At 42.1% G+C, this 12,917-nt stretch overlaps 1 protein-coding gene across 3 annotated transcripts in view; it reads left to right on the forward strand.

Moving 5' to 3' along the window:
• Positions 1-12,917, forward strand: part of cd2ap (CD2-associated protein) — a 79,793-nt gene that overhangs the window by 52,297 nt on the left and 14,579 nt on the right. For all 3 annotated transcript variants that reach the window (XM_055872591.1, XM_055872590.1, XM_055872592.1), the window contains exons 12-14: positions 369-431; positions 8,953-9,097; positions 10,136-10,245. In XM_055872591.1, the coding sequence (XP_055728566.1) occupies positions 369-431; positions 8,953-9,097; positions 10,136-10,245 (318 nt within the window). The remainder of the gene's footprint in view (positions 1-368; positions 432-8,952; positions 9,098-10,135; positions 10,246-12,917) is intronic.

Consider the following 12,917-nt stretch of genomic DNA (forward strand, 5'->3'; position numbering starts at 1 on the left):
TAGAAGTGGATCAAAGAATCACCAGCAGCGAGAGCGACATCATTGATGTATCCCTGTGTTGATTGGACAAAATCAGAGTTTTCTGTTCTTTTAGGTTCATGTTTCCAAAGGGTGTTAATACTTATTGCAAGAACGCCTCATATCTAGGAAACATCTGAAGTTTCAGGTGCTTGCAGAGCACTGCAAAGATTTATGTTCTCTTACTTTAGTCTGCACAGGAAACACTTGAGTGTCTCACATCCTCCTCCTGCTTGCAGAATGTCTGTTCAGTTTGCTCTGTATACAAGCGGCTGCCCTCATGGACTCGTAGAGCGATTGTAAAGAGAGGAGGACGTTACTAACCAACAGGAACATGTTTCGCTTTTCAGCTCGCAAACCCGAGGTCCCGTTGGCTGACAAGAAGCCCCTGCATCCGCATCCTGAGGACAGAGGTAAGGTTCACCCTCTTCCCCATCCTTCCACCTACCTGCCCTTTCCCATTAAGGGGTGAGAACCCTTTCCCCTCTCCTCTCTGGGTGTTGCCAACACTTCCCACCCTCCAATCAGCTCCAAGGGACGTGTCTCTCCAGATGAGGTCAATAGGCTCACACCGATCACATTCTCTCAGATATCACATACATTTTATATTAGTGTTACTACACAACCTGGCCCGGTTGTGTGTGTGTGTAGTTACGAAAAAGAGACACTGCTACGTGCCGAACTTTTCGTCTCCGTATAGTATAAAATAGTCTTAAGTCTCACACCAATGAAGAGTTTGCTCTGGCTTGAGCATTTGCACCTGGAAGATGTAAGCTCTAATTTTGACATTTGCCTTTGTGTTTGGGCCCCTCTTAAAATCACATGAATAACTTTATGAATAACTAACTGTATATGCTAACCTAAAGCTGATCCCAAGGGTCTAGACTCAAGACAGACAGATCAAGAGAAATACAGATCAAGAGAAACACAGGGATTCACATCCTTGTAGTGTTTGTGTTGACAGTTGATCCACTTGTAGGGAAATGATGATGCAAATATCCTTTTGGTCCCCTCACTTAGTCAGTGAGCAGCAGCTGTACCAGTCCTGCTATGCCTACCTGACCATAGCGTATCCTACCACAGGCTATTAGAGGAAAACAGTCTGATCTTTTCATTTCACATGTTGGGCGTCGTGTCGTCTTGGATAAAAACAACTCGTGTCCTCTTCAGCCTTCTCTTTATTAACAAGTGGTTTACACACTTATTGGACAACCAGATGTACAGTGAATTGCAATCAGAAATTTGAGAGCACTTTGGCCTCCACTTCACATATAATATGAATGGTTTTAATAATTGATCCTATAGAAATTCTATGATAGGAGACATTATGCATCTCTTTGGAAGTGTGTGTGTGCGTGGGAGCGTAGGGCCAATATATATATCAATTCGATATAATAAATTAATTTGAATTTGTTTTAGTGCGGTGTTCCAAATGCCTGTATCGTGAGAATCGCGGTTTCAATTTCTTTCCATTTTTATTATTGTTTGTCTTTTTCGTCTCGTCTCCTTCGCTCCTTCTGTGCTGTGTGCACTGCGCACCTTTCCACTCAGACATGAAGCCCAACCCCCTGCCACTCACAACAAAGACGAAAGATCGTCTTCCTCTCTGACAACAAGCAACTTCAACTTGCTATTTACATTTGAGGTTTGGTCCAACATAATCGGTCATATGGACAACGAAAACGCATTGAGACATTATTTGTTCTCTAATAGAGGATAACTTAACCTTTTGTGATGATACCCTTTTTATGTATCAACTCCTAAAATGTGAAACAGAGCAGACCCTACTAAGACGAGTATCATTGAACAAGATTGTCGAACATTTTTCCTCAGTTTCTGTCGTGCACAGCATTGCGGTACCACATACTGCTAGCAGCATTTTATCCACTGACTTACAGTGCTGTAGGAAAGTATTCAGACCCCTTGACTTTTTACACATTTTGTTACGTTACAGCCTTATTCTAAATGTTTTTTTTATTTTTATAATCCTCATCAATCTACACACAATACCCAATAATGATAAAGCAAAATGTGTTTTTGCTAATGTAACTGAAATATTCAGACCCTTTACTTAGTACTTTGTTGAAGCACCTTTGGCAGCAATTACAGCATTGAGTCTTCTTGGGTATGACCCTATAAGCTTGGTACACCTGTATTTGGTTTCTCCCATTCTCTGCAGATCCTGTCAACCTCTGTCAGGTTGGATAAGAGAGTGTCATTACAGAGCTAATTTGAGGTCTCCAGAGATGTTCGATTGGGTTCTAGTCTGGGCTCTGGCTGGGCCACTCAAGGACATTCAGAGATTTGTCCCGAAACCACTCCTGCATTGTCTTGGCTGTGTACTTAGGGTCATTGCCCTGTCTGCAGGTGAACCGTCGCCCCAGTCTGAGGTCCTGAGAACTCTGGAGCAGGTTTTCATCAAGGATCTCTCTGTAGTTTGCTCCGTTCATCTTTGCCTCGATCCTGACTAGTCTCCCAGTCCCTGCCTTTGAAAAACATCCCCACAGCATGATGCTGCCACCGCCATGCTTCACAGTAGTGATGGTGCCAGGTTTCCTCCAGATGTGATGCTTGGCATTCAGGCCAAAGACTTCAATCTTGGTTTCATCAGAACAGAGAATCTTGTTTCTCATGGTCTGAGAGTCTTTAGGTGTCTTTTGTCCAATCAATTGAATTTACCACGGGTGGACTCCAATAAAGTTGGAGAAACATCAAGGATGATCAATGGAAACAGGATGCATCTGAGCTGCGTTTCGAGTCTCATATCAAAGGATCAGAATACATGTAAATAAGGCATTTACATTTTTTATTTTTAATACATTTGCATAAAATTCCTAACCTGTTTTCGCTTTGCCATTATGGGGTATTTTGTGTAGATTGCTGAGGATCTGTATTTTATCCATTTTAGAATAAGGCTGTAACGTAACAAAATGTGGGAAAAGTAAAGGGGTCTGAATACTTTCCGAAAGCACTGTATGGGCTATCTTTCTAATCTGTTTTTATAAATGTACAATGAGCATATAAAGACACGTTTACTTGTGTGTGTATATAAGGAATTGGCAACGCGTTCTCATTCTGAGAAATAAGCACCTTTTCCAGGTAGTCCGGTTGATTTCAATATCTTAGTGAACAGGCTGTTGTTCAAACAGTTGGAGACTGACAGGAGGGTGTATTCATTGTTAGCAAGCAAATAGATCCAAGTTGGCTAGACTTTAAATATAACGATTAGCTGGTTACTCACTACCAGGTGGGCTTGTTTTCTAAATTGCCTGCTTCCAGAAGTTGATCATTTAGTGCATTGTGCATATTTTTGGTTAAATTTGTAACAAATTCTGTTTTTTTTACCTTTTAATTGTGCAACTGAGCTTATTTATAGAGAACGTAAAAATAAAAAAAATCTAGATATATTTTGTGAATCGCCCATAAGTTTGAAAAGACTCTGTGATTTTTAGGCCATATCGCTCAGCCATAATCCCTGTTGGTTTCAGAACAGTCAGCTGCAGCCCATTGTCTGGTAATTTAATGTGAATTGTGTCACTGACGCTGTTGCTCTACAGCAGTGCTACTTTTTCAGCATGTTTTATGAACAGGCAATCAGCTTCCTCACCAATGTCTCTGGGATGTTCATGTTTACAATTAACGCACTCTTCTTCCAGGGTACTAATCAAATAAGTCAACTCGATTTGGCCTAATCTATGATTTGAGAGAGGGGAAGCGAAAGGGAACACTGATTTGCATAAGAAGGCTGGAGAGGTTGTTAACATATCTTGCAATCGATGTCTTCGCATTTAATTATTGAGTAAACCTTAGCTCAGAGATGCACAGGTAGAGACCAGGCATATATGCTATGTAAATTGTGAATTCAATTTACCATTAGACATTTCACCAAATAATTCAAGGAATATTATTCAAATGTGAGGACTACAGTTCGTATCCATTTAAAAGTAATGCGATGTTTTACAGTTACACAATACGAATACAATAAAAAAAATAGTACATACCAGAAATATTCACTATAAAAAGAAAAAACAATTTCACCTGTATGACATACAAACGATCATAGCGTCATTGGTAAACCGATCTCCTGATGTACAATGTTTAAACCCAGCTTTTATTCTTCCAAAAGTGCCAAATCCCAGTATCTCCCATCGTCTAATTAACATCACTTTGCATGACCAAAAACATTCAAACAAAGTCATTAACTTCACACGCATTCTCTAATCTAATCACCACACCTCAACACTGTATGATACAGTAAGAACACACCCCTGTGTCGCTCCTCTTTGAACTATCCGCCTTCCGATGAACAGAATAACACAATTTCTCTGTATCGCTCAATCCAGAGCACTTGCAGTACAATGAAGCATATCAGCATTCATAACTATTTCTGAACACTTGAAACAATCCAAACATGGCAATTAAATTCACACAGTAACATTCATTTTGCCAATTAAAGTTTTTTTCATCAGTTTCTCCACCTTTCCTGGCGTAAGTGACCCCAGGACTTCAGTGAGAATGTCTCTTCCTCTAAATTGCCACAGATAAGGTGTTTGACCCCTGTGGTAGCCCACAGATGGTATGTCATTAAACAATGCCATGAATTTGGATTGAGTCATCACGCTGGGCCTCGGCCCCAGCCAGTCACCAGGTGTGAGTATCACCTTCTCTCATTCTTCCACTACATTACCAAGAGTTTTCATCTGTATTTTTCATAGCTGTCTATTTACCAGCACAAACCTATGCTGGCAGCACTAAGACCGCCCTCAACAAGCTATATAGGGCCATAAGCAAACAAGGAAATGCTCACCCGGAGGCGGTGCTCATAGTAGCCGGTGATTTTAATGCAGGAAACTGAAATCCGTTTTACCTCATTTCTACCAACATGTTACTGTAGGCTTAGCCCTCGTTTATGTGCTCTCTGTCACCTGGGGCTGCATGGCAAATGGTTCAGGAACACAAAGAAAGCACAAAGAACAATGCCCAAGGATTAGTCAGCCCTAACATTCACAAGGCCTAACATTCCCAACATTCAAAAGGCCACAGGGCCAGATGGATTACCAGGTTGCATACTCAGAGAGTGCGCTGACCAGCTGGCAAGTGTCTTCTCTTCGCTGACCCAATCTGTAATACCTATGTTTCAAGCTGACCACGATAATCACTGTGCCCAAGAACGCCAAAATAACCTGTCTAAATGACTCGCCCCGTAGCATTCACATCTGTAACCATGAAGTGCTTTGAAAGGCTGTTCATGTCTCCCATCAACACCATCATCCCAGTCACCCTGGACCCACTCCAATTCGCATACCGCCCCAACAGATCCACAGATGATGCAATCTCTATTGCACTCCACACTGCCCTTTCCCACCTGGACAAAAGGAACACCTATGTGAGAATGCTGTTTATTGACTAGAACTCAGCGTTCAACACCATAGTACCCTCCAAGCTCATTACTAAGCTAAGGACCCTGGGATTAAATACCTCCCTTTGCAACTAAATCCTGGACTTTCTGACTGGCAACCCCCAGGTGGTGAGGGTAGGCAACAACACATCCGCCACGCTGATCCTCAACACGGGGCCCCCTCGTGCTTAGTCCCCTCCTGTACTCCCTGTTCACCCATGACTGCGTGGCCAAACACGACTCAAACACCATCCTTAATTTTGCCGACAACACAATGGTAGTAGGCCTGATCACTGATGACAGAGACTGCCTATAGGGAGGAGGTCAGAGACCTGACCTCCCACTCAACGTCAGCAAGAAAAAGGAGCTGATCGTGGACTACAGGAAACATAGGGCAGAGGAATTATCATGGTCCTTACACAACAACACAGTTGTGGCCCCTCAGGAGGCCGAAAAGATTTGGTATGGGCCCTCCGATCCTCAAAACGTTCTACAGCTTCTCCATTGAGAGCATCTTGACTGGCTGCATCACCACCTGGTATGGCAACTGCTTGGCATCCATCTTCAAGGCGCTACAGAGGGTGGTGTGTTCCGCCCAGTACATCACTGGGACTGAGCTCCCTGCCATTCAGGACCTCTATACCAGGCGGTGTAAGAATAAGGCCTTAAAAACTCCAGTCACCGAAGTCATAGAATGTACTCTCTGCTACCGCACGGCAAGCGGTACCTATGCACCAAGTCTGGAACCAACAGGACCATGCACAGCTTCTACCCCCACGGCATAAGACCGCTAAACAGTTAGTTCTGGTAGCTATTGGTTAACTATATGCATTGACCCCTTTTGCACTTATTGTTTTACTCATTGCATACGCTGCTGTTACTGTTTATTATCTATCCTGTTGCCTAAGTCACTTTATCCCTACCTATATTGTACATATCTACCTCCAATTACTTCATACCCCTGCACATCGACTCGGTACTGGTACCCTGTGTATATAGCCAAGTTATCATTACTCATTGTGTATTTCTTTCTTGTTTTTATTTTTCTATTATTTCTCTATTTTCTTTCTCTCTGCATTGTTGGGATGGGTCCTAAGTAAGCATTTCACTGTTAATCTACACCTGTTTTTTACGAAGCATGTGACAAATACAAGTTACATAAAATGTAATTGTATTTGAATACTTAATGTTATAATCAGTCATGCAGTATGTAAGTACCCATCAATTTCAACATTTCATAGCTCATGGGGTTAAGGTGCTATCAATGAATTAGTTCCGGAACTATCAGCTTGTGTGTGCAGATGTATCTCAACCTCGAGACAGGCTTGAATCATGTTGGACCGCCGTGCTAACGGCACATTATGTGAGTCCAGAACCAGAAGCCTAATATACACTGAACAAAAATATAAATGCAACGTGTAACATTTTGGTCCAATGTTTCATGAGCTGAAATAAAATATCCCAAAATTTTTCCAAATGCATTACACTCAAACTTTGTGTACACATTTGTTTACATCCCTGTTTTATTGAGCATTTCTTCTTTGCCAAGTTGTGGCATATGTAGAAGCTGATTTTTAAACAGCATGATCATTACACACATGCACCTTGTGCTGGGGACAATATAAAGGCCTCTCTAAAATGTGCAGTTCTGTCACACAACATAATTCCACGGATGTTTTAAGGGAGTGTGCAATTGGCATGCTGACTGCAGGAATGTCCACCAGCGCTGTTACAGATAATGAAATGTTAATTTCTCTACCATAAGCCGCCTCCAACGGTGTTTTAGAGAATGAATTTTACAGTACTTCCAACCGGCCTCACAACCGCAGAACACATGTATGGTTTGCTGATGTCAACGTTGTGAACAGAGTGCCCCATGGTGAAGCACAGAGATACCGTGATGAAATCCTGAGGCCCATTAATCCGCCACCATCACCTCATGTTTCAGCATTATAATGCACGGCCCAATGTCGCAAGGATCTGTACACAATTCCTGGAAGCTGAAAATGTCTCGCCTGCACACTCACCAGACATGCCACCCATTGAGCATGTTTTGGATGCTCTGGATCGACGTGTACGACAGCGTGTTCCAGTTTCCCGCCCATATCCAGCAACTTCGCACAGCCATTGAAGAGCAGTAGGACAACATTCTACACCACAATAAACAGCCTGATGTCAAGAAGATGTGTTGCGCTGCATGAGGCAAATGGTGGTCGCACCAGAATCTGACAGGTTTTCTGATCCAAGCCCATACTTTTTTTTATTTTTTATGTACAGTGTCTGTGACCAACAGATGCGTTTCTGTATTCCCAGTCATGTGAAATCCATAGATTAGGGCCTAATGAATTTATTTAAATTGATTTTATTTCCTTATTTGGACTGAAACACAGTAAAACCTTTGAAATTGTAGCATGTTGTGTTTATTTTTGTTCATTATATACTTAGCAATTAACTTCTAATTTATATGTCCTGTACTTTATTTTTTACTTAGTAACTCTGGATAAGTGTCAGGTAATTAACAAAAATATACATTTAGCCTAAGTGTTTAGCTTTTTATGAGTTTAATGTAAGTTTTCTTTTAGTTTCATCCTAAAGTTCCCTTTGCTTTTTATATCTATCGTAGCTCCAGGGTTTTAGTCTGATATTGGATGAGTTAACGGATGTTATTGGGAGTCTCATAGGGTGGCGCACTATTGGCCCAGCGTCATCCGGGTTTGGCCGGGGTAGGCCGTCATTGTAAATATGAATTTGTTCTTAACTGACTTGCCTAGTTAAAGGTAAAATACATTTTTTTAAATGTACATGTAGCGTTATGTCATCAGGGTACATGGAGGGACAATGTGACAGTGAGCGGACGGCTACTGCATGTTTTTTCTTGCAGGCAATCCATTGTGGCAGGCCTTTATTAGCAGTGCTTTAGCCTAGATTATATGTGTCTGTTTTTGGCTTACCTCTAGGCTTCTTGCACATTTGCCCATTTCATGCACGAAGGCGCTTTGGTATTAACGTGAAGTGCTGCACTTACACACATTCACTGTACACTACAGAAGTGATGTCACTGGCAGTCCTCAGGGTGGCTGAAAAGCTTTCCTTCGCCCTGGCACTAACCCCTTTCAAAGGATGACTTCAGGGACAGGGTGACACTTCCCTTCTCTCTAGGCCTCGATTAGCTAAAAGAAACACCTTGCTGTTTTACACTTGTTCCTGCTTTGCATATCTTATCGCTCTCTATCCATATGAATAATTTGTCACAGCGTTGTTTGTTTATTTCTCTGTCAGGAATGAAGCATTTCCCTAATGAGATTAGCTGTTGTCTATTTTAATATTTCAGTGGAATATCCCTGGGAATAGTTGATGCTTACATGTCCTGGCAGCCAAGAATGAATGTGCCTAAAACAACCAGGACCTCGTGCAACCTCCATGATCTTGAAATGTGTACAGTGCATACATACAATGTGAAATATTTTATCACAATGATCATTCTGACTCAATTTCTGTCTCTCTGTCTCTCTCTCTCTGTCTGTGTGTGTGTGAAGGTGACAAGACGGATCAAAAACTGTCAAAGCCTACTGCCCCTCTGGTCCCGCCCAAGAAACCTGTACCTCCGCCAGGCAAGGGTAAACCAGGCGTCCTCCCCCCAAAACGCCCAGACAAGCCTCTCGCACCCTCCCTAGGGGCCAAGTAAGCCTCCCATCCTTCTACCCATCCCCCTGTTCTTCCAGCTTTCCCTTTGTTCATATTGGATATTCACTTGAGGAAGGACAACATTGTGCTGTAGTAGGTTTTATTGGCAAATTCGCAGTCATAGACCAAAGTTGTACACCAATTTACAATCCTAATAATACAATAGTAAAATCCTAAACTAGCATAAACGTGTAATATGATACCATTTAAAATATGTAATGTATACAAAGCAACAATAGCAAGGTTTGGGGCGACCGCTTTATAAAATAGAAGAGTTATGTAGGCATTTCTTAGGCATCTGGGCTGTATTGTGTGTGTGTGTGTGTGTGTGTGTGTGTGTGTGTGCGTGTGTGCGTTGATCAGTTTAGGGAAGTATGGGATGGGAGAGTTCTGATAGCAGCTTGTCTGTGTCATGGGAGTGATCAGTTTGTGGATGTTGTGGGTTACGTCCAGTGACCTGCTGTCTGGTTGGGGGGAGCCAGTCTGCAAACTGGGAGCTCTGCCAAGATTTAGCAAATGTCAGGCAGATCTGCTTCCATCAGTTCTCCCGGGACATGATTCCTAAGGTTTCATGGGCTTCCCCATAGCTGGTGTACGACTCTCCCAGAATTATTCTGGACCCTCTCCAGCTGAGCAGTCAGGGTTTGAATGAGGCCAGGGTGCCAGGCAGGTACCATATACTCTAGAAACTAGTCTAACGTATACAATGTCGATGGATAGTAGGTCTGCTGTGGTAGTATAGATGCATTTGAGGAGGAACAGCTTCAAACTACAACAATATTAATAACCAGTATATTTAGTTTGTCAGGCATTTGTTTATGGCTTCGAAATGATTGCATTCACGCTGAAAATATCTTTCCTGTTTTGGTATTTAAGTCTCAATGTGTATGTAGCACAAAGGCCTTTGAAATCCAGTTGCATTCCTAACATAATGTACCTATAACTCCAGCCATCAGGATTGTATTACTGCCACTACTGTTTACAGCTCTAGTAATGTTTTGCTACTGTTATTGTTGTTATCCCCCTCCTATACAGGCACAATGGAGAGGTGCCTTCCACACTTCCAAAGTCTGACTTTGAGCCAACGTTACCCAGCAAACCAAAAACGCTGTCGGGTGACTGGGGGGACAAAGCCCTTGACATGGGTATGTATGGATCCACTTTTTATTTTGAAGAAATTCCTAGCAGTAAAACCTTTATAACAAGGCATGCAATGAAACGTTCATAAGGGGTCCGATAATATATATATATATTCACAATTTATACAGCTCCGTGACATCATTATTAGTTATGCTCAGCTTACTCCAAACGCAGGATCACGTTTCATCTATAAAACCATATATACTCTTCCAGCTTATTAGGTTGAAATGTTTCTTTATGTGTAAAACCTCCTGAGTGGCGCAGCGGTCTAATGAGGCGACAGACACCCTCGTTCGAATCCAGGCTGTATCACAACCGGCCGTGATTGGGAGTCCCATAGGGCGTCACGCAATTGGCCCAGCGTCATCCGGGTTTGGCCTGTGTAGGCCGTCATTGTAAATAAGAATTTGCCTGTTTAAATAAATAAAAATATGAAATGCGTAAAACCAGTTAGTCTATGTAGCTGTGGTAAAATAAAGTTCCTTTACACTCGTGGGATTTGGCCTATATTGATAGGGCTGCATTTAAATGTTTCTTACAGAAGAAATATGAAAATGCATAAGCATGGTGGCAATTAAAAGAGCACTGTTTGGAGGTTTCAATGACTCAAAGAAGAGTCACAAGGTGCTTTTTTTTAAACTCCTAGCTGTGCTGTTGAGGAACAAGAGCAAGCTCACTTGTAGTTTTGTTTGGAACACAAGCCTGCATCCCCGCCATCCACACAATTGCTGTTTCACGCAATCCTAGAACGGTCCATTTTAAATACTGATCTGGGTCAGGAGGGCATAATTTGAAAGCTTGTCACAATAGACACACACACGCTAATTGTGTTCAGAACATCCCAGGGTATGACGCAATGTCATCTTTTTAACTGTACATCGAACACAGTGATCATAAATGTTGACACTGTATATGACATGATATGGAGAATGGGAAGTGCACATTTGGACTCACAGGTGTTTGGCTTGCTTGTATGACATCAAATCTGTATTTATTTTAATCCTAAATGTCTCATCTTTCAAAATAGATTGAGTCCTCTTAATTTACAGCATTTCCTTCACCCGGACAACACTTTTTTTTCCAAAAGTTGCCCAATTAATGGGAGGAATGCCCAATTAATGGGAGGAAGGGGGGCAACTTGTCGCGTGTGATGCTCATGTTCAGAACGGCTGTCAGTCAAAACCCATACAGAGCTGTGAAGCGCAGAGCCAGAGCTCTGACATCATTTATAGCATATTACTGTACAGCCACTGTGTTCCAATTTAGACACTTATCAGTGCCCAGATCAGCCATTTTCAACCTACATACGGCTACGAGTGTAAAGGGCTACGTACTTTTGTTTTTCAAAAATAAAGAGCTTACTTCATTCATTTTACAGTTCAATACTTGCTTATAGACATTTCGGTAATGATGCTTTTTCTTCAGTGTGTGCAGACCTTATTGTTTCTGCATCTATTAGCAGTACCTACCTACAGTTATGACCCCAACGAGTTGTTTATGGCCCTCCACTGTCACATTTAAAGTGTCTGTGTGCCTGTCCATGTGGAGTACCACCAATGACTGTATATCAATGGACAAAGCCATCGATCACGTGACACCATTCATGCTTATGTGAATACGCAATAGTGCATTGAAGCCAAATGTAGTCGGTTAAGATGGCGTCTCATGGAGACATAACATGTGCGGTTTGAGCTACTCTGGGGAGTGATGTTGCAGGCTAGCTCAGTGCTGCTCCCTCTCATTGAGTAACTGAGGCAGACCGAGGTACTGCAGGGTGCCATTAGCAACTAAATTGTCCTTAACTACTTCTGTGTGCGATAATCAGATCAAGGACATCTGGTGTATTAGAAACAATTATTGGGACCATGATTGTCTTCGAATTAGTCTTTTTTTGCACGGAGATTGACCACAAGATTGCCATTTTTTCAATCACTAGAATGGGGGATGCTAACTGCCTGCAGTACCAGGGTCGGCCTTTAACTTCCGTGGCTTCAATGAGAGGGGGCAGTCATTCACTCCTGCGTACCACCAGCACCAGTTGTGTGTGTGTGTGTGTGTGTGTGTAGCATTCTGCAGTAGGTCCCTCCTGTGTTTTTAATTGAGTTTTGGGATGAGTTGCTCCTGGCTGATGGTGTTCTATCTCAACTGAGGATTAGTGCAGTAGATCCATATTGGAGTTGTGGATTACTCCTCCTGCCACAACAGGCTGTTGGAGTAATGTTCCCAAGAACAGGAAACACTGACCTAAAAAGAGGGGGATGAGCTGAAACCCCTTTTTAATAATTCAGATATTCATTTGTGGGCGACGACATGTTTACCGTTGCCTTCGTTCTTTTTTCTTTAAAGGTTGATTCGGGGACATTCTTTACATTTTTTCCTTCCAACATTTAAAAAGTCCAGTATGCTTTTTTGTGTCCATTAAGAGCTTAGTTTTTTACTAACATTATGCATATTTCATGTGTTTGGTTTGCCCTTTGACAGATACCGGTAGATTCACACTGCATCACAGATGCAACAGGAGACATCCGTAAACTCTGAAACGAATTCAAAATCGACTGGTTTAATTTCAGCATCACGATTTCCTCTCTGAAGCAATTCAGGCCTACTGTAACACATGATCAAATGCTGTAAGATATATTGACAGCTTTGTCCGTAAAATCCCAAATTACTAAAATAC

This window comes from Salvelinus fontinalis, chromosome 20, assembly GCF_029448725.1.
Source record: "Salvelinus fontinalis isolate EN_2023a chromosome 20, ASM2944872v1, whole genome shotgun sequence".
Taxonomy (NCBI): Eukaryota; Metazoa; Chordata; class Actinopteri; order Salmoniformes; family Salmonidae; genus Salvelinus; species Salvelinus fontinalis.